At 48.4% G+C, this 27443-nt stretch overlaps 2 protein-coding genes across 2 annotated transcripts in view; one reads left to right on the top strand and one right to left on the bottom strand.

The window, feature by feature from the left end:
* CACNA2D4 (calcium voltage-gated channel auxiliary subunit alpha2delta 4) overlaps positions 1–27443 on the bottom strand; it is a 122347-nt gene that overhangs the window by 25897 nt on the left and 69007 nt on the right. The window lies entirely within an intron of this gene.
* LRTM2 (leucine rich repeats and transmembrane domains 2) lies at positions 14435–21168 on the top strand. Its single transcript, XM_041484523.1, has 3 exons — positions 14435–14596; positions 18395–18985; positions 20475–21168. The coding sequence occupies exons 1-3, from the start codon at positions 14530–14532 to the stop codon at positions 20927–20929; spliced, it is 1113 nt and encodes a 370-aa protein (XP_041340457.1). The 5' UTR covers positions 14435–14529; the 3' UTR covers positions 20930–21168.

Raw genomic sequence — 27443 nt, forward strand, 5'->3', positions numbered from 1 at the left:
ACTGGTGGCCAGTGGCAGGGACAGAAAGTGGCAGCTACTGGCAAGAACTGTGAGAAACTTTCACACATTTGGGTGACCTGAGTAAGACATGGGAGCTGAGGAGAAGCAGAACACAATTGATCCCCCCAGTGCTAGTAACAAATAGTCATCTGTGTGTCTTCACACTGTTGGTGAGGTCAAGGAGAAAGGAGGAAAGCAGTGATCCAATCTGAGATAAGGATGATGCTATAGCTCAAGTGAGAGGGAAAAAACTGGAATAAACTCGTCTGCGCTTGTTCCAAAGAACAACTGATTGTTAATGAGCCTTTTTGCCCTGGTGGCAAAGGGTACACTGCATCAGCAGGAAGATCTGAAGTCCATGAAATGATGAGTGGCCGCTGCAGAGTCCCCAGAGAGACCATGGCTAACAGTTTTATTCCTACTCATATGCAAGCAACTTGTGCCACTGCAGCAGCCCAGCAATGCAATAAAGCAGGAGGAGAAGTGGTGCTGAGCACCTGGCAAAGGTAGGCATCACTGTGTTAACATGGTACCCAGAGCTGTGCACCACTTGCCACTGCCCACCCTGCCTGCAAAGCCATGGCTGCAGTGGGCTTCCCTGGAGCTGTGCACTGCTGTTCAGCATGGAGAGAAGAGCCTTCCCCTCCACCTGTTCCTCCCTCTGCTGAGCATGCCTGCTTCATTAGCTCATCCTTTGCCTGCCCCTCTTTCTGTCTGCAGTCTCTGGCTTCTGTCTTTGATTATCCATATGTTGTTCACATAAGGAGCTCTCCCCAAGACTTAATTCTTGGGCCTGCTGCACAATAAAAAGGCATAACAAAGTGTCAAGATTGCATCCTGCAGAGTGCTTACCAAGGTTTATCTTGCCATTCACAACCTGTTTTCATGGTAGCTGGTCCAATGGTTACATAAAACCTGTGATTCAACTGGAAGGTACCAGAACAGCAGAACAGCCATGCCTGTACCATCCATTTGCATTTTCTAGTCCCTATTTCTGAAATATTCTTATTTTTCCTCTTGAGTTAGTAACTTGAAATTTCATTTTGAGTCCTCTAAAAATTTCACTTCAAAAGATAACTTCCAGACATTAACATTAAAATGAACAAAAAGCCCAAATCAGCCTGTTTATGATACTGGACCTGATAGAAGGGACAGTTTAAATAGATCCACAAAACAGTAATTCTTGCTAATGTGAGCTACTGAGGTCCTCATCAAGATGGAGGAAGGCAAGACAGGGGGCTGATTTTGAGGGAGAAGGCTACAGCAGCCCATGGGAGAGCACAGAGGAAATCCCAATGGTGGTAGTGGGCTGGATTTGGCTGCTTACTGCATCCCAGTACCAGCAGGAGATGTCAGGGAGGGCAGGGAATGCCTGTCACTGATGGATGTCACAGCACCTGACGCATGCACCTATGGCTGAACACACTCTCTGCTGCACCCAAAATTCAGAGGAACAAACTGTGGATCTTTCACCCATTCCCCTCATCCCAACTACCCCCAACCAGCATCCCTCAAGTTTTCCCTGAATCCCTAAGGAAACAGACACAGGGCTGTGCTGCCCACCACGGGCACCTCTCGGTTGTCTCCCTCTTGGATGCACTGCCTCCCCACCACCGTCTCTGGAGCACTGGTGGGAAGGGGGTGCCTTTCTCCCAAGCCCACCGGGTTGTCCCCTGCTGTGTCCCCATCGCTGCAGCCGCTTGCCTCGCTCCTACACAAAAGCCAGGGCTCGTCCCCTCTCATCCTGACGCCTGTCTCTCTGAGTTTATTGTCATCAGCCGTAGCAGGGGAGAGATGGAGGGAGGGGAGGAACTGTTCAGCTCGGTGTTTTCTCTTGTAACCTGTGCCTGACCAATCTACCTCCTCAGGGGCTGTGGGGAGCTCCTCCCGCTCTGGCATCTCCTCACCCCTCCTCGAGCCCCTCGGCTCCTGGCACCCGGAGAGGGATGGCAGCAAGGGCGGGATGAGGGAGAGAGAGGGACTGACAGCAAGTGCCCTTTCTCCAGGATGCACTGAGAGGAATGAAAACCTCCCGAGCTCCTTCCTCTGGGTGTTTGGGAGCAGATCCTGCCTGCCTGGCGGGGTGACTCCTCTGCACTGTCTGTGCGCGTTCCTGTGCGTGTGCTGCTGCCATCGCAGATGTACCCCCAGCTGTCACTTCACCGCGCACAGTCGCTCCCTCTCCCGCCTCTCTCTCTCTTTCTCTCTCCCCCTATTTATTATTTACGGAGGATTACAGTCCCTTTCCCACGCTGTCATCTCGCTGTGCGGCTCCCCTGCCCTCCACGCGAGGCAAGCGGCTGGCTAGGGAGGGCTCTTGCCAGCTAGGGTCCAGAACAGAGGCACTTTCTGCTGGATTTGCTTTGGGATTGTACCGGTTTCAGAGAGCTGGGAGAGCTGCCATTCTCACAGGAGGGTCCATTCCAGCCTGAGAGAGGTAAGTAAAGACGTTTCCCTTTTGTGTTTTTCCCCCATCCCCGGCTAAGCGAGGCGAGTGGAGCTGCCCCCAGGAAGCGGCTTCCCCGGGGAGGGGGGCGACAGGCAGGGCAGCGCTGCGTGCCAGGCAGCTCCGCGCAAAGGCTCCCTTGTGCGAGACTGACGGGCAGCATTTCTCCCATCCAGCAGAACGGCAAACCTGCTGCAGAGCTTGTTCCTAATGCTTCCAGTCCAGTTTCAGCGCAGGCAGCCGGGAGCAACTTCTCCCAGCTGAGAACATCACCGGCAGCTTTGCTTGCACCACAGGCGGCTCCGGTGCAGCTTTGAGGCTGAGAACTCGGTGCTGGGGTCACCACGTACGGGCAGCTCCTGGCGAGCCCTGAGTTTTGTCTGCTCCCCGGGGCTCTCAGAGGGATCAGCATGAGAGGTGCCACTCTCCTGACTTTGATGGCTTTGCTGGCTATCATTTTGGACTCAGCTGTCTCAGTAAGAACAACCCAAAATGGAGAAGTACGGACCAAAATCAAAGAGGTTCAGTACTCAGAGCACAGCTTTAGGAACGGGGGGGTGTATGTGTATAAGTGTGTGGGGGTGTGTGCTCACGGACATGACCACAGGACATGAAGTGAAGGATGCCAAATCACAAGTAGAGCCAAAAATAAGTCCTGAGTTGCTTTCAGCATCTCTGCAGGCTGAGCCTGTGATTTCTGAACTTTTGGATGGAAGGCACAGCATGGAGGGGGGTGGGTGAACCACAGCACAGAGAAGCTTCACAGCCTCTTCCAGCCCTGACTGGGAGGAAAGAGTGAGAATGAGGTCCCAAATGAGCCAAGGTGAAGCACACTGTGGACAGGAGCATATATATGTGTTAGCCTGTCTGTGTCTGTGCGTGTGTGCCTACATACGCATGCACAGACACGTGCACACACACAGACATCCCACACAGGGCATTCTGCCCCCTCCTCCTCCCTCTGCCTGACCAGTTCATTACTGTCCCTGCATCTCCTGCTAATTAAGAGTGATACATTAAACTGGGGCTCTCCTGATTTGGGGAGAGAGGGTGTTTGGAGCTGTTGCTCCAACCAGGTCATGACCAAGCTGGGCCCCAGGCCCACCACGTGGACTGTCAGGTAACCTGAATGTGCCAGATCCAGCACAGCCCTGATGGGAAAGGCAGCGGCCAGGATACAGCGCTGCTCTGCTGCGAGGGTCTGACCTGCCACTCAAGGCTGGAGAGAGAAATTAAGATCTCATTTGGGGACAGACTGGAGCTGCTGCTATTGCAGGAGAAGTAAACCCTTAAAAGACAGGGGAACCCTTAAACACGGAGAGCGACTCGTCCCAAAGCAGGGGACCTTCCTAGCAGTGAGGAGAAGGGAGCCTTTCTAGAACTGCAGACCATTTTTCTTCTGAGCTTTGTGGCTCAGATCTGTTGGGGGGGTGGGGGTGGATTTTCCTCTAACTGCTGTGGGCAAACAACATTTGCAAGGGAATTATTCCACATGAGCGAAAGGCTTGCGGGAGTTGTCTCCCTGTCAGGCATCAGTGCTGCCTCTGTTAGTGCATCCTGTCCACTTGGAGGAATTATGGTAAATCCTGAGCAAAGGGGCTGTTTGCAAAGAGAAAGGCAGGAAGCCTTCTTATGTAATTTTTATACCAGATCATAGCTTTACCCTTTCCTCCAGCAAAGTGAATGTCACATGCTAGCAAGGTGCACTCTCAGCTCAGACATCTTTAAGAGTCACTCCAGCTTCCTGCCCTTGCTCTGGCTTGTTTTTTAAGCCTGATGCAGAAAGGATTTTCTAGGCTTTTCTGCACCACAGAAGCCTGATGAAGGCAGAGCTGTGTGTCAGTAGGGCTGGGAGGGTCAGCACGGGGCCACAAGGATACCTGGACAGAAGCATTCAGGGAGCAACAGAGGCTGGAACAGGATGGGGAGAGGTTCAAGCCTGTGGGAGGGCATTTCTGGGTAGTTCTTTGGTGACTCTTGCCTGTTGCTGAGTCAAAAGACAGAGCAGGCAGTTTCCTTCACTTGCCATGTTTGGTTACAAGCAGCTGCTTACACTGCTTGACAACTGTCCCAGTCCTGGGTGGCTCAAACCATGGCTCAGATGACCATACTGGGATGCTCTGGCCAGCTGGGTAATGCCTCAGCGTGCTACACCATGACACACACTCAGTTCTCCCTGGAAAGAAGCAAGAGTGGGAGTTCTGGGATGTTTCTCCTGCTGCAGGGAAATACCTTGCCACACATACCCTATTCCTGCTGTGGCTTTACCAAAATGCTGGCTCACAAAAAAGCTTTCTGTGATTGAGGGGATGATAACAGCAAGAAGATGTGCATTTTTTTTCCACAAACTAGTTCAATTCTGGACGCAAGAGATGGAAGGAAAAGTTACTTCATCTGTGAGGGATTGGATTTTGTGAAATATATTATTCATATTGCAAAAGCAAGGAGTTGAAAGTTAGGAAATACCGGTACTGGAGGCAGTGTGCCACTGCACTGGGTTACAGTCCTGACTGGTAGGATCACACACTGTATTTTCATGGGCTGCTTCATTCAGGGTACTTGGCTACATGGCACTCAAGAAGTGAAGCAGGGGTCCTTTATTTTTTCTTTTTTTTTTTTCTTTTTTTTTTTTTTTTTGGTACTGCGAAATGTGCGTCTTTTTCATTTGTTTACTTCCTGCCAAGCAAGCCCTGCAGGCAATACATCACTATTCATTGTCTTGCGCTGCTCTGAAGATGTTAGTAGCTACAGTTGCCTTGTAGCTGATGATAGAGAATTTCTGCTCCTGAGGAGGCAAGAGAGAATGGTCATTCTCCTGGCTTTTGATGGGAAAAGAGACTTCACCTTTTAGCCACACAGGGAAGGAGCAGCAGGTGCAGGACAAGGGCCTGGGACCTCTTGGCTCTCAGTGCTATTGACTCCTTCAGATTGTACCAGTTTGCTGGCTAAGCTGCCAGCATTTTGGAAAACAGCTGTGAGTGTTCAGCAGTTCTGCAAAATGGCCCCTAGGGTCTCGTGTTGGGCACCCGCAAAATTAGGAATGTACAGACTGTGGCCTCCTGCCAAAACTGTGGTTTAATATTTAATTCTGACCATATAAAACCAGCCTTATTTATTACAACATCCTCATTGTTAGTTTGAGTATCATGTGTCCTTTACACTGAGTGTGGGAGAGGGTCCTGTGAAAAAAAGAAATAGAACTTGGTTGGTGAGCAAAGGCAATGCTGTGCTGCATCCATGAATGAAGGTTGGGCAAGTATAAACTCACATTTAACTCCTTGGCATTGAATGAAGGTTGGGCAAGTATAAACTCACATTTAACTCCTTGGCTTTGAAAACCTATTTTACCATATTGAATTTTTTTTCTTCTCTTAATGAAAATAACCATTTCCTCATTATATTTTAATGAATGGGAATACAAGAGACTGTCTATTATTTATGCCCTGCATAAATGCCCCACACCCATCACAGGAAGGACTGAGACTTAAATTTACAGCAAAGCCACGCAAGTCAGAACCTCTTGACTGACTGCAAGAAAAACCTGGAAGTTTCTCTTGGAAGACATGCCCTGCTACCATACTCCTCCTCACTTCAAGGAGGCTGGGGAGATTCATTCCCCAAGAACCATGCTCTCACACAAGAGATAAAAAACCAGGACCTCACCCTGAGTCTAGAGGTGAGCTGTTAAAGGCAACTTGCTTGGCACTCATTTCTTGGGCTGCTTTTCCCCTCCTGGTGAGACTCCCTGCCCAAAGTGACTTTGCTGTGAGGAACCTGTGTGGGGGAAAAGGGGCTGAAGGTGCTCTCCACACTACTTCTAGTGATTTTGATGGGATGTCAACTTAGCCATAAAGGTATCTCTTTTGTGTCTGCAAGCCCTGTAGAAAACTGAAGTCACATCAAATTTGCAGACCTTCCTCAGCCTCGGCAAGCTCTGCAGTATGAGGCTGTGATCTGTGTGCTAACCCAGATGCATCCAAAGATCCTGGCTGGAGCTCTGGGTTGTGAGAGCTGTCACCACATCTTGCTGAGCTATGGGCAATGTTCCCAGCTTGTAAAAAGTATAAATGTGTCCCAGGGATCTGCAGGCACCCCTGGAGCTGAAGGCAGCAGCCCAGATCCCGTGCAGTTTGTGTGGACTTTGCAGGGTTGCCCCTCTTGGACACTGATGGGAGGCAATGGGGCAGCAGAAGAGCTCCAGGCTCTTACAGGTAGCACCAACAACCTTGTGCCACAGTGGCAACCAAGTGAGACAGATCCCTCTGCAACTCACTAAGGCAGAAAAAGGTCTCCTTCAGAGTCCAGTACAAATGCATTGTGTGGGAATGATGAGAATCAGACTTTCCTCAGGAAGTTTGCCAGGAGCTTTGTGCATGCTGGGTTGCTGATCCCCCCATGATAAGAGCTGAGAGGATTTTTACTGCCAGTATCTTGTGCTCTGCCCCACCACTGTGCAGGCACGGATGGTCCCTGCCCCTCTGGACATGCCCAGGGCACAGCCTCGTGACACCTTAGTTAAGTTCTTCCATTTTTCCAGTGTTTTCTATGTTGTCTCTCTCCTCCTGCTCCAGCTGCCAAAGTGACAAGCCACTACCCTTGCAGCTCATTTTGGGAGCCTGGCACCCAAGGAAGCACAGCCAAAAAGGGGAGGAAAAGGGGGAGCAGCCTTGGTGGCAGCAGTTCTTCACCACGCTGGCTTCTCCACCAGAAGAAAGAGAAACAAGAGTCAAGCATAAGGAAGGCCAGTGAGCTCAAGGGCCCAGTGTACTTCAAAATGCAGGCAATGAAAAAAGCAAAACCAGTTTTTGAACTAATGCAGAAATCAATGATGGGAAATAAGCAAGTGTAGGGCATCTTGTGTACAAGGGCTCACCCAGGCTTGCAAAACCTTGCCTCATTTTCAGATGAGAAACCACAAGGAAGGAAAAAAAAGGTGATGGCTGAAATGCCTTGATCCCCATAAGATGTAACATGGGTCTCTTGATATCGATCTGGAAGCCCTTTGATTTGGCAGTCTGGTCATGCTGTTCAACAGAAACCTGGCCTAGTGCTCCAGGGACAGAACTTATATTGATTAAAAACTTACATTTTCCTATCTTGCTGCTAAACTGATGCACCTCCATCTACTACTCTGTTAGTGTAAATGTATCTCTTATCTCAGGCAGGCTGGCACCTTCCCTCTTAAAGATCTGCTGCATCCTTTGACTCTAAGTAAGAGACACAGGGAAGGTACTGGGCCATGTAAAAATTTTTGACCCCTCAGAAATCCTTCACAAATGTGGGCCCATACACACCTTCCTTCATGAACACCACTCAAATAAAAACAAGTAAGAGAATACTTTGGGATTCAGAGCACCATCCAGCCAAGAAGTGCAGAAAATACCTGTGAGCACAGTAGTGATGGGAATGAGGACCACAGAACCAGGATTCTCCCACCACGCTGTCTTCTCTGCCTGCAACCTTTTCCTGGTTGTACCACCCACCCACACCCCCAGGGTAGGCTTGCCAGGAAGCAAGGAGCAGCATTTTAAATGCCAGTGAGCTGGAGGATGCTCGTGGGGTGTAGAGGAGGAACTGGGAGCAGAAGGGTGCCTCCCTCAGACCAGCCAGGGCAGGAGTGGCTGCAGTCCTTCTGTCCAGGGACTGAGCGAAAGGATTAAGGGCCTGAGCTACCACTTACCATGGGATTAACCCCTGCAGGAAATTAAAGTTGTAGGGAAGGCTCTTCACTCCACAGCTGAGAGAATGAGAAAAACTGGGATCTGGATTAGAACTGGCAGGGCTGGTGACAAGCCACCACCCACAGCCAACTGTTCCTGGCTGGATCAGAAAATGTTATCTCAACCTTCATGTAGAACCCCCCTCCACATCTCGCTTGGTTACCAATTTTTGCCAACAGTGCGAGAAGAACAAAAACATCACCCCGTGGCAAGAAAAAGAGGAGGAAACTGGGTAGTCAGCTCACGTGTCCCTCCTCTGAGCCCCTCTCCCACGCCCTCACCTGCTTCCCTTCTCAGCTGCCTCCGCTCTGCAGGCAGGAAACATGCACGTGGTCTGTCGCATTCCGTAATACTTGGAGAAGATGCTGGCACACACATGGCTGGATTTCTTCCTGTCAACTGCCCCCTCAGCTCTCCTCCTGCTGCTGCTCTGGGCCTCCTCCATATGCCACACTTTCACTGTGCTGGGACTTTCCTGTCACTCCTGGTTGGATATCCCGCTCTCTCCACCTGCTTCCACAGCTTCCCAAGGAATTCCACATCTCCACAGCAATCTGGGTCTTTCCCAGAAGTGCTACCCTCCCTGTCTCCCCTTCCTATGCTCTGTATTTCTCAGAGGATTTGCTGAGGCTTTATGCCCTTGGTATTTGCAGTTCCTCTAGAACTTCCAGTCTCATTATTGTGCATTGGTCAGGGAGGCTTGGGATGCAAATAGTGTTTTCTGCTTAAGGTATGGAATGAAGAATCAAGAAAACTGGCTTCTCTCCTGTTTTTGCCACAGGCCTGTCAGGAAACTTTGGGAAAACCTGGCCAAAAATCTTTTATTCTGTGTAACTTTGATAAGGCCTACAAATACTCTCTGCAGGAGAGGACAGCATCTACAACCCCAAGTGCAAACGCTGCACTTGACAGATTTGAAAATCCTGAGTGAGTGGGGAACTGATGTGGACTAATGATGAAGTATCAAAAGCAAGGCAGCTGAAATTTCAGCCAGCCAAAGTCAGCAGCCAGTTTTACCTGCATCATAGTTTACCCTTCCATAAAATAGGGATAAAGTTGATCTTTCTTGAGGGTCTTTCAGGAGGGTCCTGGAGAGAAAACATTTTTTACCATCAACACATTTGCATTTCAGAGGTGCCTACATTGCCAATCCAAAAATCAGAAGCTTTTTGACCTTTTCATATCACAAAGGGTGAGGTTTCTATTCACATCAGGCCAGGAATGTGGCAGAGTCCTTTACAAGACCAAGCGGGTTTTAGACTTTTTCTGCTTGCTTTACAGCTTTCTGGATGAGGTGTTTTGCTTAGCTGTGATTGATCACTGCAAGTCAGAGGGCACTATTTCTTCTGCAGCTGGGTTTCTTGTATGAATTTAAAATGTGCTTTCCAGTGATTGTGACAGCACAACACTAATGAATCTTGAACACGTGTGTTAATACATCAGCAAGTGCTGCAAATAAAGCCCCCAGCTCCTCAGCTTGGAAGCTCACTGGAGTAGAGCCACACACTGGATGTTTCTACAGCATTGCTGAGCTTCTCTGCCACCTCTGAGTGTTTTTGCATTCCAAAGAGACAACAAAGAAGGGTTGCCACTGAGACAATGTCACCTCTTGGGATCGAAAATTTGCACAACTAACAGGTCTATTGGGGGACCTGAATGGGTGAGGTCTCCATGCCATCTAAAGCCACTTGTGGTGTGGTGGTCGGGCCACACAGATTATGTGTCTCTGCTGCCACTTGCCCCACCAAGGGCAGATGAAGGGACATGCACAGAACAACATGGGTTAGTCACTAAATGCTGGAGTACCACTGTCCATCACATTATTGGGTGATAGCAATAAAACATGAATCCTAAAAGCAACAAGGAAAGGGGAAGGAAAGAAGATAATCTCCTTAAAGCGTCCTCCATGCCCTCCCTCATGCTGCTGCTTTTCTGATAAAGGCTAAAGCAATTCAGCATTGGAAAGGGGAAAGGGACTTTGCCATGAAGGAGAGTGTGGGGGAGGGATGAAAGTCTGTGCATACTTTCTGATAATTTATTGCTGGCATCTGTTGCAGTCTCTGCTACCTACCCTGCTGTAATATAGGTCACCCACAAGCCCTGCCAGTGCTCATAAGCCAAGCTGTTAACGGAGTCTGATCCCTCAGCCATGATCCAAGGGTTAGTGCAAGGGACTTGGAGAGATAATCAGAGACAGAGGTTGCTGGGCTCTGTCCCTGACAGTGTCTCATCCTAGTGACACAGTCCCCTGTGTCTCTAGCCTCAGTGCTGTTGTCTGGAGAATGGGATAGATTTATCCACCTACCCAAATGCAGAAGCACTAATGGCTCTTACCTCAGCCTTACTTCTGGGGGTCATTTAACACAAAATAACACCACCTGACAGCCATGGTAAGAGCCATTCATAGAGCACATGGCAAGCTTTGCATAGAAGGTGACACAGAACTGGGCAGTTACTAAGCCAGTACATGGATACAGTAAACTGAAACCCTCCCCACTCTTCTAGCATGCTCCTTGGGACCCTCCCCACTAAAGCTAGGGCTTTGGAGTGATACTGCAAACATTACTGGTGTCTGGGCACAGATGAGCAGGCACAAGGCAGGAATAGTGCCTGCTGTAGTTTTTAGGCCCTGGCAAGTGCTGTGGAGTCATTACAATCCCCTCTGCACCCCCCAGTTCCCTGTTCAAACTAATTAGGGGAATCCTCATTAGAGAGTCCTCTAGAGTCTGACAGCAGGCCAAATGTCCAAGTGGCACTTCAGCTTGGTGTATTTTTGGCCACTGGAGCCCATGGGCCAAAAACGGATGATTTAATTTTGTTGCTTTGAGCTGAAACTAAAAAAGTTGTCTTTTGCTGTCCTATTTGAAACAGCAATAGGAAAAGGCCATCACCAGCCCCACAGGCAACCCTGCTTTCTCAAGAATGTGGAAAGACATTCAACTCCAAGCACACGGGAGACAGCTCTGGCCACTGTGCCCCATGGATAACAGGGCATTGAGCTGACATGTTGCTCTAGGGAGAAGGAACCATCTAGAAAGTCCATGAGAGAGACAAATGCCTGGTTTGTGGAGCCCTTGGGTAACTTCAGAGCATTCAGAGCTCCAGCAGTGCTGACCAGCCTTGAGCCCCCAAACCCAAACAATGCCAGGCAAGCTCAGAACAGATGGCACGGCATCCCTCTTGTTGAGATGGGGATATACAGGGAGCATTCCTGGGTCTGGCAGAGTGCTGGCTGCTATTTGCCCCAAGATTACACATTCCCAGTGCTGCACTGGCAGCACTTGTGCAGTTGGCCCGATGCTCTGCACAGCAGAAGGCATCTCTTGGGCCACAAGAAAACTGCTAATTAAGTCAGAATTCAAGACAAGTCAGAGGAAACCTTTAAAAAAGAACTCTTAAAAATCCTCTCTGCCTCCTTGCTCTCTCCTGACTGTGGAATATTAATCACTAAGGGTATAATGTTCTTATGGGCAGTAGATGCGTAGGAGAAACTGTTTTTTTTTTCTCTGGATCTTTGGAATTAAAATTTCTCCATGAACATACTTCTTCAAGGTATAAATTTCATTGACCCTCACTTTTCAGCAGCCAAGAACCTCTACGTATTCCAAAGCTACTGCTCTGCCACCTGGGCATATGGTGTGCTTGGAGAAGCAGGCAGCTTTGTGGAAGACATGGAGGTTAATAAATGTGGGTTACAAAAGAGTCCCTGGAACATGTGCAAGCCCAGCTCCGTGCACACATTTGTAAATGTAAGCTAGGCTGGTGACTGTGCATTTATACATGAAGGTAGCTGCTTTTAAGTCTTGGAAACACGTGTATGAGTGCACACAGGGTGGCTGCTATCTATGGAGTGGGGAGTGTGGCATATATGTGACATGCTTTAAAATAATCTTGGGTTTATCAAGGCCCCTCCATCTCAGTGCATGTTGCAGTGCAGGAGACTGACATTAAAGCCTGAACAGGTGTTAATCACTATGCACTGTAATAAATTCTAAACATAGGGAAAAGGCTTATTTATACATGGCTGCTCCTCCCACCCTGCACTCTCTGCTTGAGCCTTGGTGCTGCCTGAGGGAAAGAGGCGCCCGTGAGGTACCAGAAATGAGTGCAAGAGCTGGACTTGCCCTGCCAGAACAGGAGCTGGGGGTGGACACTGACCCTGTCCCCATCCACACGCCCGGGTGTGCCAGCCCTGCCCTTGGCCCCCATAATTTCTTGGGGACAGCTTGGATGAATTGCACAGAGCATGGTGGCAGAGACACCAGTGCATGGCCTGAGTGGGGGCCTGGGCTGAGGGGACACTGCAGAGGGAAACCGTGTCAGAGCACCCAAGGAAGCTGGTTTCATTGTTGTTTTTTTTAAAATTGCTTAGCCCCCCTAATTGGAACGAAGCCAGCTGATACAGATGGGGTGTTACAAAACAGAGCCAAAAGGCAAGAGCACAAGGAACAGAGCTATCTATAACCCTGACAAAGTTAGATGGAGTGAAGGTGGGGAAGAGGGAAAGGCAGAGCATGGCAGGCGGCTGCCCCTGATGCTGAGAGCAAGGACGTGATCATTTGGCAACGGGATTTGGAGCTGATCGACTGGCGCTATCCAGCAGGCAGATAAGGCTCTGTGGCTGTCAGCTTAACTCTGCCGTTTATTCCAGTGCTGTAGGGAGTTAAATAGAGCACACGGAAAGCCTGCTGCTGGGGAGTGAAAGTCAAGGAGGGAGAGGGAAGAAGAGGCTGTAATTGGGCAGTGTCCGGGGAGTCGGGTGGAAGTGGCTGCAGGCAGAACCCCTCCAGGTAAGTGCCTGCAGCTTTTCATCCTCCTTTTCCATATGGACAGGCGGGGACAGGAGACTTCAGGGGTGGCATTTAGGATGGAGACGTTTCTATGGGGGAGGTTGAAAGTCTCCTTGGTCAGGTCGAGCGCAAGCACCAAATGGGGACAGCTATTTGTTGCAGCTTCTCCTTCAGTGGGAACTGCAGAGAAAGGGCTCCAGCTCAGTTTGGGGAGTGGGGGGCTGCAGTGGATGAAGGTTGAATTGGTTTCTGTACTATGAAAGGTGTTTGGTGCATTGGCATTTAGGTAAATGATCTAAACAGCCTTGCAAATGTGCTAGCCTAGGTACTGAACCTGCTTGCAATTTTCATCAAGACGCTAATTTTAATATTTCCTGGTAGTTTACATTCCCATATAAAATAAATCAGTCTGGAAGTCTGGGGGAGGGTAGGCACCTGGCACATGTGTGGGGAGAGTGTCCTGGTGGCAGTGCAGCACCCAGCTAAAATAGCTGCTGTGGATGCTGTCAGAGCCCCTCAGAGGGGATGGAGGATGGCTTATTTCTGTACTCTGGTTGAAATGTGTCCATCTAACTGCTGCTGTGACTGTGGGTGGCACGTCAGAGAGTACACAGGGGGATAGAAGGATTTGTGGTGTTTTCATTTTTCCTGCCTCCTTGTATCCAAAAGGGAAGCGGGAGGGAAGTTGAAACCTGTTGTCAGTCACTTACTGTCAGGGGAGAGTTTTATGGTCTTTGGGTTTCTAATTAGACTGAGGATTTTTCCTTCTACTAATTAAGATGCAATTCCTCTCTTTTCAACACTCCCACTCAGTCTCCCCCGCCTCAGGTCCTTCCTTATCCTTCTCCTCCGAGGTTCGCTCGCTCTTCAGCTCCTGCAGTTGCTGCAGTGGGAAATCCCCAAGCTGAAGCTGTGCTGCTCTAGCCACCACATCCATTTTACCTTAAAACAGACAGGAAGTGCTGGTAGGGAATACGGCACGGGGGGTGGGGGGACGGGTGTGGTGGAGTGGGGGGAGGAGGAGCGGGGAGAGAAGCAGCTTGGCAGCCGCTGGTGCCCAGATCTCAGCGAGCCTGAGCCGTGCGTCAGGCAGAGGATGCACAGGTGGCACCAGCCTGCGTGGAGGAGACAGGAATGAGCCGGAGTCTGCTGCCCTGGCAGGGTCACCTTAGCAATTCATCAGGTTAACCTTGAGCATGAAGCTAATGTAGCCACCACAGCAGGCTATTCAAGCACAAACTTCTCTCTGGCACTTAGGTGAATCAGGTTTTATTTCTGCACCGTGAGGTTCAAAATGAATTAATGTTGCGCCTTCAACACACTGCGCCTCCTGGAACACCCTCCATTTCTCCTCCAAAACAGAAATGATGCCTCAAATGCAAAACACTAATTGGGGAGGGGAAAGGACAGCTCTGAGCTCAGCCCTGTGTGCTGCACCCAGGGAAGTGAATGTCATCTGCTCTGCTTTCCCTCTACAGGACCTGGCAGGCAGGCTACAAGGTCACTCCTTCTCCCTTTGGGGCCGTGGGCCAGGCTGGCTGTTGGATGTGAAGACACGCTGGAGAAGACCACGATGCTGCCTGCAAGTGCTGGCCACCGGTGGAGGAGCAGGTTCCTCATGAGGTGGCAGGAGGCTTGCCGTAAGTAATGCCTGCTCAGGTACCAGCTACGGTATTCCTGTTTGTCAAGGGAATGGGAAGAAAATAGGTCACATCAGGGTTAAGAACAGGGGAGAGGGACAGCTAAGAATGGAGATGTTTGAACTAATTCCTCATTCCTTTAGAGGCCAGGCTAGCTGGGAGGGAGAGTGATATTCTAAAGCTGAAGATGGGCTTAAAGTGGGACAGCGAGTGATGATTGCTTCTGAATTCCAGTGGGCCTGGCAGGTGAGAAACAGCATGACAGACACCACTGCACAAAGATCCACCCTGAACATTTCTCAAATCAGTATCCTATGAGCTGCAGGCTCCTCTCTGTGCTTGGGGTTTTACACAGGCTGCTGAGCAAAGCTCTTCACAACAAAAGTCATAACAGATTTTAGAGGGAAATGCAGGATGTGAAGGCAGAATTCTCCTACCGGGCACTGCCACATGTAGTGAAAATCAAGGAGTAAATAAAGAAGCTCTCTTTCAAATTAAATTGTAAACGTTCATCCTGTGCATATTCCCAGTGGGCTGGGGCAGCTGCTACAGTACCCCTGAGTGCAGGGCAGGCACTGCTAGGGTGATGTGGGGCTTTGGGAATTTATCTGCATCTCAGAGAAGTATCTGGGACCACAGCAGAGTAAAGGGGACACTTGGAGAGTGTCCCAGGCACCAAGTAGGTCTGTGGTTTCCCTTGTTCCAGTCCTCCTGGTCACATTTGGAGCAGCAGCTGTAAGAAGCTGGGGGAATTACTTCCTTCTCCAGAAAACAAACATCTTTGTAATCCATCCTCACAGACTAGACTGTCTAAATTATTTATAATGAATACTACTGAGTCTTGACTTAATGTGATATACCTGGATCATCTTTCTGCCACCTACTAGTCACCAAACACCCTACAAAGTAACTTGATCTTCCCTAAACACAAAAACACTTCTTATCCATCCTTCTGTAGGGCTGGAAGACACCTTCAAGTTCTGTCTATTGCTTCCCTGCCTCTCTTTGCTGTAGAGCTGCATCTGAACCAACACAATGAATTCCCTGGCCTCAGCTCACATCCTCATGGATGCACTTCTTGCAGGGAAATGAAAACAAGATCTCTTTTTCTGTATGATTTTAGTAAAATATTTCCAAAAGCATACAGCAATATATGGGTAACAACAAGACATTTTTGGCATATCCTACACGGCTGCAGAAGCTTGGCATAAATCCACTTCCTCAACATAACCACAGCCAGCTGCCTGAGGCTGTTCCTGCCAGCCACTGCCAGCACACACACTGGTGGAACCCCACAGCCACCCAGTCGGCGCCGCAGGCGGCCAGGCATTCTGAGAGATAAGCACTGAACAGAATGCCACCTGGATAGCATTACACATGGGCTGCTCTTGCCTTTCTTGGTGTACAAAGCAGCTGTTATCTCATCATCACAGCTGCCAATCTATTATTAATACTGAGCTTTTGTTAAGCATCCAGGAAAGGATGGGGTCACTTGAGTGACTCATTGCTCTTTCCCTTCACCACTCTGGCTCCCATTCTTTTAATTCCCTCCCTACAACAAAAGTGTGACATATTCTGAACAGAATTAAATATCAGCCAGCCAGTCAGTACCTGTACTGCTGTAGTCCATTGGCTATGATCTACTTTCATGGCAATTTCTGCTGTGGGCCCCAGCCTCTGCATGACAAGAAAGCACAGAGGTGGTCTGGGTAAAGACCTGTCTTACATTTCACCATAAGGATCCATAATTCTCCTTAAAAGAGCACATTTATTGGCATCGCCTGGGATGATGTACACCTGAGATCTCAACTGTAGGACAGTCAAAAATTTTTGAAGAATTGTGAAGGACAGATGAAATAAGAGAGAATTGATATATTATCTCTAAACATTTCTCCCTTGGTCCTTAACAAAGTCATATAGCTTAAGATTCAAAGGATAGTTCTCCTTGGACTACCAGTACACAAATCTGCCAATTCTCACAAGGATCACTGGGAACACAAAACTTGCCCTGTGCAGGATGACAGGATGGAGTATAAAGGCATAACTCTGACAGAAGCAAAGTCGCTATAAAAAATGGGCTGTGGGTCAGTTAAACTCTAGAGAGTGGCACAAGGGAAGAGAGGAAGAGCACGGCTGACTGCAAAGCAGCTCCAGGCAGAGCTTCTCCACAGCATGGGTCTCCTCTGACTCCCTCTCTTGCGGCAGTCTTTTCACAATTCCTTTAGGACTAAGAAGCAGAACACCTGCTTGTTGGTTCCTTGAAGAAAAGCAGGACAGAAGAACCTGACTGCCAGTTCAGGAAGGCGAGACAATCAATGCATCCCCTTTAGCTACCATTGACCCCTAAAAAGACTCTACCAACCCAAGTGACTGCCTTCTCTGAAGAAAAGTGAGAAAGGGAGAGGACAGGCATGATGTGCAGACAAACCTGCTTCAGTTCTAGTCAAATGCTCAAACTTGTCACCTTAAAAACTGCGAGGGAGCTGAATTTTCTTCCCACACTGAAGAATAGTGGAATTCATTGTGCAATCTCAATTCCAGAAAAGAAACTAAGATGAAGGATGCAAATGTTTTACATAGTCTGCTTAAACATAACTCCCACTCCTCTAATGACAAGAGGCACAAAGCTTGCTTTCTTGCTGATAATGCTTCTTTGTCACAAAAATGAGAGTTTGAAAAGCCACTGGCTCCCAGGGAAGGTCGGTAACTAGTGCCCTGGTGCCACTGGTAGGATCTCGAGCCATCTCTGGAATACACAGCAGCTCTAAAAAATGCTGATTTGTGATTTGTCCAACCTTGAGATAGTGTAGGAGAAAGGGTGTGCGTGTGTTAACCCTTTTCCTGACACTGCTTTTGTCAGTTACCAACATACACCTCTTTTCCTCATTCCATTGTTGTGGGCCATTTTGGTCAGATGTGGTTTCAGCTGTTCTTTGCATGTCTAGTCTGCCCAATTGGTAACCACGATCCGGGCTCGCCCTGACTGTAGTCCAGAAAATGTCCAAAGTTCTTAATAAGAACAATTGCTGGAGCAATTTGTACCCAGTTACCACCTGTAGATGGGGGTGGTCACTGGCCACTCAGAGATACTTCTGGGACTGTTGCTATGGGATTCAGAAACTGTTTTGAGAGCAATGGCAAGTACCAGGTGTCCAGTGATTTAGGGACTCCTTGTTACTTTTTAGCAGTTGTCTTGGTCATCCGTTTGTAATGTAACGTAATTCATTAAAAAATGGACACAAGGCCCATATGACACACTGTGAATATGGTAAGCAAACTGATTTAGAGTCTTATCAATCACAAATATTAGGATTCAAACTGTAGGAGCACACCTGAAATGTAAATTGTTTTATTTTCATTTTTCTTAAAAGCTTTTTAATAACATATCTGTTTGTGAAAAATTGGAGCTTCTTAAATATACCTGGTCCCTCCTGTCTACCCTGACTGTTTAGAAAGAGCTGTCCTCCCACCACTCTCTGCTCCATTCTCCTCTGCCAGCTACCAGTGCTCCAGTATCTGTCAGCAAAGTCTGCTGGGATGCACTGTTCTGACTTTGTTGTGAAACTGGAAGGATATTTACTTGCTTTTTCCTAAAAAAAAACAGGCTAAGAGGAAAGTCATGCTGTCAGGATGCAGGCCAGGGATAAAGGAATGTAGCTGTGAGGAAACTCATTACACTGCAGGGCATTGCAGTGAAGAGCCCGGCTGTAAGGATCGTGTTGTAGTTGGTGGTGGCTGAGGATGGGAAAGCACTGGTCTAATCCATGCCCTCTTCCTTCCCTGCTTTTCACCTTCCAGTGCTTGGCTGCTGGCTCTCACTATGTGCTGCTGAGTCCTTCTTTGCTTGCCCTTCCTCCTGCAAGTGTAACAGTGGCAACCTGGAAGTGGACTGCAGTGGCTTGGGCCTCTCTTCCATTCCCTCAGACATCCCCACAAACACCAGGACCTTCCTCTTTCTCAACAACAAACTCAGCATCCTGCCAGGAGCAGTGTTTTCCAACCTCTCCGCTCTGCAGAGGTTGGATCTATCCAACAACTTCTTGGACCAGCTCCCTCAGAACATCTTCAGTGACCTGGGAAACCTCACAGAGCTCCAGCTGAGGAACAACAGCATCCGGGCCTTGGACAAGGACCTGCTCCAGCACACGGCCCTGCTGCGCCAGCTGGATCTCTCCATCAACGGCTTGGCCCAGATCCCTTCGGGCATCTTTGACGACCTGCCTGCTCTCCGCTCCCTCTCCCTCAGGTCCAATCGCCTGCAGAGCCTGGACAGGGTGACCTTTGAGCCTCTAACCAGCCTGCAGCAGCTCCAGGTTGGGGATAACCCCTGGGAATGCGACTGCAACCTCCGAGACTTCAAGCACTGGATGGAGTGGTTCTCCTACCGAGGTAGGTGCTCGCGTGCGGGAGGGGAGGCAGGTGGAGGAGTGCTGGTCTTCCAGGAAAAGCAAGCAAAAGGCAGGAAGGGAAGAAACAGGAGCAGATGCAACTGGCAGGTCAGGCTGACCTGAGGGACAGGTCTCAGCCAAAGAGCATGAGGACCCTGCTACGATTTAGTGCCACTGCACCTTCATATAGCAACACTGTCAATCTGTGAAGTCCCCAGCAGCCCTAGATCTCCTATTCCCTTGTTTTGTTTCTAATCTAAATTATTACCTGTTTTTTTTTAATCTTGAGAGAAGAAAGAACTTTCCTCAAGTAACATTAAAATTTTAGGATTATGAATTTACATTACTCTTTCTGCCTAAAGAGAAGAACTGCTTTTCACACTTGGAAATAACCATCCCATTCTCTTTCTTAAGCTGAGAGAATTAGAAGTCAGATTTGGCTGTAAAGCATCAGGTTTGCTGCCAAAATAAGAACCTTAGGAAACAGTGACACTTAGGAAAAACACTGCAAGTCATATTGGAGAACCCAAACTACAGCTCAAATTAACAAGCCAGGCCCCCAGTCAGACTGGCTATGAAATCATTTCAAACGGAGCAGTTTTTGACAAGTTTGCATTTCCAGATTTTCCTTGAAACACAGAAGACTACAAAGGTACATGTCAATTATCAGGAATGCTGATGGGATGCCATGCATTCATTTCTTTGAGCTGCAACTCAAAGAAAGATGGCACATTTTACAAGAGTGAGGATTGAAGGCCTGACCTTTTGTTTCTGAAACCAACGAGTAGGAAAGGGTCTCAAATCATGCGGATAGCAACAGTCAGCTGTCACATCCCTGCTGATCACAGCCATGCTGCAAGGAGATTATCTCTGCCTGTGGCTACACTGCAGTCTGAAATATGCGTTTGTGTGAGCAGAATCAAACAAGCATACGAGTGCCACTTGGCACTTTTTTTTTGATTTATTCTTTTTTCTTGACTACCATATCAAAAAGTCAGTGGAGAGCATGCAGACATAACTTTGCTTTTTTTCCTCCCTTCCAAGGAAATTGCTCAAACTCACTCAAGCATTTGTTTCAACATCTGTCATTATTTTCACAGAGATGGATTAGTTGTCAGAAGATGGGATGTGTATCTGTTGTTTTTTTTGAGAAGGTACAGCCTGGTCCTATATTTTTGCTTTAAGTTCTCTTTTTTTAAAGTGGTTCTTCTGAGACTTACATAACTCACTAAACAGTATGAGGCTGACTTAAATGGTTTCAGAGGGCTTTCATGTCTTGGCCTATTCAGATATGCACCAGGAGCTCTAATGTCAAACCCAAGCTAGGCAGAGGCATACTGGCCAGCTGACATGGTTGAAGCTTCTGCAGGGAAAATACTTTTGCAGGTGTGGATGGAGGCCCATGAGCTCATCCCAGCTGAGGATCTAACCCTGCTGCCTCTGTGTGGGCATGGAGCTGTGATTGATTCCTGTTATCTCTATTGGAACAGGTGGGAAAATCGACCAGCTGGCCTGCACCTTGCCCAAGGAGCTGAAAGGAAAGGACATGCGGATGGTGCCCATGGAGATGTTCAACTACTGCTCCCAGCTGGACGACGAGAACAGCTCTACAGTGCTGGACAATACTGGCCCACCTTGCACTAAAGGAAGCCCTGCTCCTTCCAAATCTAAATCAGGCCCAGAAACAGAAGTGGAGCCCAGTGTGGGATGCCCTCAGAAACAGCGGTACAGGCCTGTGAGCGTGCGCCGGGCTATTGGCACTGTGATCATTGCAGGGGTGGTTTGTGGCATCGTTTGCATCATGATGGTGGTGGCAGCTGCCTATGGCTGCATCTATGCCTCCCTCATGGCCAAGTACCACAGGGAGCTGAAGAAGAGGCAGCCACTCATGGGTGACACAGAAGGTGAACATGAAGAACAAAAACAAATATCTTCTGTGGCGTGAAACTGTTTTAGGAAGGAAGGGACAGCGATGAAAAAAGGTACCTGAGAGCAGTCAAGCATGGGGTCCTCCCAAAATACATCTCCCAGACAGACTGTGCTATTGCTCCACTCACCCAAGTAGTACAACATGCTTCTGGGGGGTCAGGGCACCTGGCTCAATTTCTTTTCCTCTGCCCCAGGCCCATTTTGTGCCCTTTCACCCTTGGGCCCCCAGACAAATAAAGTAGAGTCAGACCTCGAGTGCTTGCTGTGCCTCATGCCCTTGCACAGAGCTTCCCTCACATGCCTGCTGCAAAGGCAGCTGGCACCTTCTGGGACCCTGTGTCATCCTCTCAGCTTCGGTCCTGACTCATCCTGTGTCCTGTCAAGAGTTCTCTGCAAACAGACAGCAGCTGTGGGAAACCTTATGTGGGGAGCAGGACACCAGAAGTGTCCACATCTCACTCTTAGGTCACTCTGTTGTGTGACACGAAGCTGCAGCCTACCCTACAAATAAGTGCTGCCAAGATTACATCAGAAGGGAGGCAAGGTCCCTATGGTAGGGCAACAGTAAGTGGTAGATTTCCCTTCTCACTTTTAGAGGTAAAAAGATATCTGTGTCACCCTAACACACTGCCAGGGAGCACAGTGTCCCTCTTTTTCTCCTGGCCAAGTCCAAACCTTTGAGCTGATACACACATCATCTGCTGCAGGTGCACAGGCACAGAGTCATCCTCCTGTACACACACACACACACTGACTCATTCTGATCCCAACATGCACGCACAGAGCCAGTCCCAGTTCCAGGCATCCAGGCACCCCACCTGCACATGCAGAGCTATCACTCATGCCCATGCTGACCTGCCCTCTGCATGCAGCCATGGATACATCCAGCCACTTTACCTTATCCTGATCACAGTAGTGTGTATCACCTTCTGCTTCAGACAAAAAACATGCACACACCACTGAGGAGTAACAAAAACATCTGAGCCATAGTGCAGAGCCAGTGGGAACTGGCAGAAGAGGATGGAGAGAGGCAAAGTTATTGGGATTACAGCACCAGTCTGTGGAAATAAGTACACAGCATCAAAAAAAAAAAAAAAGAAAAAAAAAGGTGTGTTCTTATCTATCTTATGTCTTCTCAAATAAATGGAGAGGGTACGGATATGAAGCCTCCATTTAGAAATGTTTGATTGGCAGATCAGAAGTGGGTCATCAGGAAAGACTAGAGGAGGAGGAGGTGGATTACCAGGAGCGTAAGCTGTGCTGAGTAGTGTGAGCCTAGGGGAAGGTGTCAGGGGAAGAAGTCACACAAACCAGGAGCTGCCATGGCTGGCACGGGGGGCAGCACGATGTGTGGAACAGAGTGATGCAGCCAGGGTGACCAAGAAGAGTGGGAAGAGTTATGGAGGGTCTTGAGGTGAAGGCTGGAACCTGCAGCACAGTGTGGCACATGTGGGAGAGCCCAGGACGGGTCTGGCACAGAAGGCAGCAGAGCCCACATGCACTCCCTGTACCATCACTGGGGTGTCCAGTGACAGCCACAGCTGCACCTGAATGTGCCCACGCACACAGCCGTGCACACTGCCACTGTCACGTAGGGTGACTTCCCCCAGCCAGATTTTAAAGCCCTCAGACTGCAGTGCCTCCTATTAGTCTTAGCTCATTCTGACCTGACAAGGAAGAAAAAAAAAATGAGAGAGGAAAAAAAAACCGAAAGGAACTCAACATAAGGACTCATTTTGTATCACTGGAAGTGGGATAAAATGCTGTCTCCAGGGGAGAGCGCACATTGCCATGGTAACCTGCTCTAACCCGTCACAGTGGGTATTCCTGGGCGAGGAAGATGACACTGGAGGTCGTGCATCCACAGTGCCTGTGGATGGTGTGATCCCTGCCATCAGGAAACAAGCTGGCAGCCAGCCCAGCTTTGCAGGGTGTTTCACTAGCAACCTGTGTTCAGAGCCCTGCATGCTCTGCAGGGCACCTCTTCCACCTGCTCCATCTGAATCCCAGTGCTGCTGGACATCTCACAGCCCTCCTGCTCGCTGTGACTGGATCCCTGTGGAAGCAATGCACACTGGCTCCTCACTCCTTCTGGTCCCAAAGAGGTGGCTGTACTGACCCGTGGGCACACAACATCATTAATCAAAGCCTGGAGTGGCAAAATCTCTCCTGGTCTACCCAGGGTCACCAGAGCCAAGGAGACAGGGTGCTCTGGACTGTTTTAGCATGACTTCCCTTCAACACGAGGATGCATGGGGCAGAGGAGGATGTTCTTTAGGGAAGCAGAAGACCAGGCTGCCAGGGAGGAAGAACTGGGAGAAGCAGTCAGCCCGCCCACCAGTGCAAGCACACACTTTCCCCCCGCTTCCAGCACACTGTGGGGAAGAGGAAGCAAAGGAGGGGAGCTGGTGAAATGTGAGGAGGAAGGACTCTTCCCCCATGCACTGTACAGCCACTCCAACCATCCCATCTGCTCCAAGTGTAGCCTGCTCTGAAGGGCAGAACTGGTGCACTGCAGACTCTGTATGTGTGTTATTGCTGTTCCACATTCCCAGCAAGCCAGGACCAGACTCTGCCTGCTGGATCCAAACCTCTCCCCAACCTCCCTCTCAGGGGAACCTCTCCCTTTACCATACTGGACTCCGCAATCATACTTGAAATGGGACTTGAGTCAGAGCGGTATATTTATAGATCTATATTTTACTTGCATCAAATAATGGTGACATATTGCACAAAACAAATGGGATCTATATGTGTGTGTGTGTGTGTGTGTGTGTGTGGTGTGTGTGTGTGTGAGATAAGAGAGAGACTGTTTTTAAGGGAACAGACTAGAGGTGAAATGAATGGGAAGAAGGTAGGGGACAATGCAGGGGTTGAGGGTGTGAAATCCTCCTTTCCCTGCACCTTCTCTGTGACTTCCTCCTGCCCTGACCAATTTTTCTTTGTTGCTAATAATATTTTCTATATCCTGTGTTGTGGGGCTGGTGATGACCTTGCCCATCCTTTCCTTTTTTTGTTTTAATTTATACAGCAGAAAATCTGGATTTATCTCAACCCTAGACAAGGGACTGCTATGTTTAGAAACCCACCCAGGAAAGGAGAAGACAGGAAAGGGGAGAACTGAGTGTTGCTGGGAAACATGAAGGCTGGTTATGAGGAGTCCCTCTGGAAAGCAAATACTCTGTTTGGCAGGATGAGGACCTGTCCTTTTGCATGCAGAGCCGAGTAACTGGGCTCACTGGGAAGTGCCCTCTTCATGGCACTGTTTGCAAACAGGCTCCTTCTCTGCTCCCCAGCACACCTGGAAATCAGGCTGCCTGGTGTGCCTGAGCTGCTGCACTGCCCACAGGCACTGCAGGGAACACGGCATCCTGAGCAGGCAGAAACAAAGCTCTGTGGGATGCTGGCTACAGAACGAGACCCAGTGCTCCTTGTGTGCCCAGCCAGGGGCTTCCTCTGGTGTGTGGGGACAGCGGCTCCTGTTGTCTCTGCAGGCATGGCTGGGCACGGGGGAAATCCCCCTGGGTGCACCCTCTGCTGCAGGCAGCTGCTCCAGTGACACATGCAGGTGCCTCAGGAAAGGGTTTTCTGGGCCAACAGGAACAGCCCTCCTGCTCCCCCTGCTCCCCTTCCCCACACATCCACCTGTGGGACAGGTATGCACATCCCTTGCAGGGAACAGATGGCACTTGTAATTCCTTTTTCTTTTTTGTTACTGTTTGAGGGAGAGCGACAAGATTTTCTAAAATGATTGAATGGAGGTTTCTTTGGCATGAGACAGAAAATTTTTAAAGGTATATTATATTTCTGGCTTGTTGTTACAGAATAATAATAAAGAATGTATTTTCCTATGCTCCTTCTTGTTTAAATGAGATCTCTGATAATACCATTCAATCTTTCCCTATCCCCTGCAGAAGCAAACACCACAGGGACACAGCCAGCCAAAGCAGATAGCCCCTCAATTCCCACAGATATATCCTTGTCTGTACACACTGATTGAAGTTGGAGTGATCGTGCACAGACACACACTACATCAGTGTAAGTCAGGGTGAGGCTCTAGGACTGAACACACAGTCAGTGAAGGTGAGACCCTAGATCTAGAAACACACACACAGAATGCTCCAGGGACACAGCCAGACAAGGGTGATTGTATAACAAGGATAAGATACTGTGGCAATCAGCTCATTACATAAAAGTAGAAAGGGCCAAATTAATCCCTAGTGTAAGAATGCAGGAGCCAATGGAGTTATATTCAGGTCAAATTTGATTTCAAAAGCTTTTTTTTTTTTTTTTTTAATTAGAACATAATGTAACAAATAGGGAGCTATGGGTTCCTACATCTCCAGATTTCTGACCCTCTTGAGCAAGGTTATTTTGAAATGGATGGAAATTGCAATCTAATCCTATTGCACCCCCAAGTACACAAGCTGCTCCCCTAGAGCTAAAAGAGTCTCTCCACCAGCTGTTCCCTGCCTAGGTCTATCACACACAGCTAAGAAGTTTAAATTCCCCACTTGGCCACTCTCAGTGCTAAGCATACACAATTCATCACATTCCCTTGCTGTAAGAATAAGCTCATCCTGACGCATGTGGAACCACAAAGATGTTAAACCCCACCACGAGCAAACCCTTGCACCACCCTGCTCACACTGCTGTACTCAGTCACCCTGCAGGGCTCAGCCTGATCTTCAGAGAGAAACTAGGAGCAGAACCCTTAAGCTACTCTTAATCTGCTCACAGCTGAGGCATCTGTTCTGCTAAAAAGGTATGAGCTGCAGGAGAATCACCATTATTGTTTAATAGCATGGTGTCTATGACACATAGTTTAATCTCATTTTGCCAGCTAGGTAGAGGAGTGCACACAGATACTACTCAGCAGTTCATATAATACCAGAAACACAGAGCAGAAAAAAAGCAAAGCCAACACACTCATCTGATGACTCTAGGCTTTTTCAGTTCATGAACTATCTGGGAGCAGGCTGTGCTTTTCTGCAATTTGATTTATTATCATTTGATTACTATTTGATATTGACCAATGTATTCATCCTGCTTACATACCTACTCACACACACATACAACAACCTATATAATAACCATGTAATTCTGTACATATAACAGGTAAAATACATAAAACAGGATTCCTCCTCAGTATCTTGTCCATTCGCTGCCCACTATGCTGGCGTGAAGAGCTAGCACTGACTGGAAGCATGGGTTGGAGGGTCAGCTTCTATCCTCCACCAAATAAATGCAAAGGGATTTCTGAGGGCCAAAAATACTTCCCTCCAAGAATAATGGGCAGTACAACAAGCATTCACCAATGAATAGTTACAGCATGAAATGTGAGTAAATAAACATTTTCTGTGTCATTCTGGGGTGCTCTCTACATCTGTCACAGCCCTGGAAACCTGGGGACAAGGCAGCATCCTCCCAGCTCTTCTCCCTTTAAAGAATGGGGGAAAAAAGCAGCCAACAAGGGCCAGATCTGTCTTTCCCACAGTTTTGCTCTGCTGCAGCCAGGCACAGGCCATGTGCAGGGCACCTGAAGACAAAGAGAAAGCAAAGCATGATGATAATAATAACTCTGCCTCACATGGAGCTTCTGGGCCAGGACAACAACGTGCTGCTCTTTGCTTGGGGCTCCAGGCAGAGATCTGCCCCTTCACATTTGCTTTTTCTAAGTCCTAACTTGGGAATAAATTTGTTTGTTAGCACAGCTGCAGAAAATCATCTCGGAAAGGGCACTGCAGGAGTGAGAAATGCAGGTATTTCGTTTGAGGGAATACACACAGACAACACCCTGCGATATTCAACCAGCTCCACGTAAAGCTCGAGGGAAATTCGCAGAGTAACAACAATGCTTTGCATTTCTATAGTGCTTGCCCTTGGCAGCTCTCTGGGAGCTTGCAAACATTAATGAATTCACAGAGGCAGAGATTCAGAGAATATAAAGGCCAGAAGGGACTTTAGATCATCCAGTCTGACCTTCTGTGTATCGCACGCTACTTGGAAATTGTGTGGAAAAGAACCACAAGCATGTTTTGGGGGTGGCAGAAAATGCCTTTCTGTGAAAGGCTGAAAGAGCTCAATCCGTTTAGCTTGTGAAACAAAAATTAGAGGAACTTTCCTGTAGAAAGACCAACAGTGAGTGCTTACATGCAGCTGCAGAAAGTAATCTACCTTTGATTTGAAAAACACTCAAGAAAGGGAAAAATATTGTTTCCCTTGGTGTCTTCTGACAATACCTATTTGTGCTCATTGTTAGCATTCATGCTTACTAATTTGAATCTGTTTGATTTTTCTGTCACAGATTTTTGTTATTTTCTCCCCTAGCTTAAAAAAAATAAACCTTCAGTAACCAGCAGCTCTCTCTGTGGAGGCACTTTATACTCTAAATCAAACAATCTCTCATTCTTCTTTCAGGTACAACAGGCAGATTGAGTTCATTAAGTCTTTCACTGAAAACATTTTCTCACCTCTGGAACAACACTGGAGCCTATTGTTACACTGCTTCCAGCTTTTTCTCCTCCTTT

This window comes from Pyrgilauda ruficollis, unplaced genomic scaffold (genome assembly GCF_017590135.1).
Source record: "Pyrgilauda ruficollis isolate IOZ18807 unplaced genomic scaffold, ASM1759013v1 scaffold66, whole genome shotgun sequence".
Classification (NCBI taxonomy): Eukaryota; Metazoa; Chordata; class Aves; order Passeriformes; family Passeridae; genus Pyrgilauda; species Pyrgilauda ruficollis.

Excerpts from the sequence above, each read along its gene's own strand:
- LRTM2 (XM_041484523.1), top strand. The coding sequence starts at position 14,530 with ATGCTGCCTGCAAGTGCTGGCCACCGGTGGAGGAGCAGGTTCCTCATG. Across the intron at positions 14,597-18,394 it reads GAGGTGGCAGGAGGCTTGCC|TGCTTGGCTGCTGGCTCTCA; the intron begins GTAAGTAATGCC and ends TTCACCTTCCAG. Across the intron at positions 18,986-20,474 it reads GGAGTGGTTCTCCTACCGAG|GTGGGAAAATCGACCAGCTG; the intron begins GTAGGTGCTCGC and ends CTATTGGAACAG.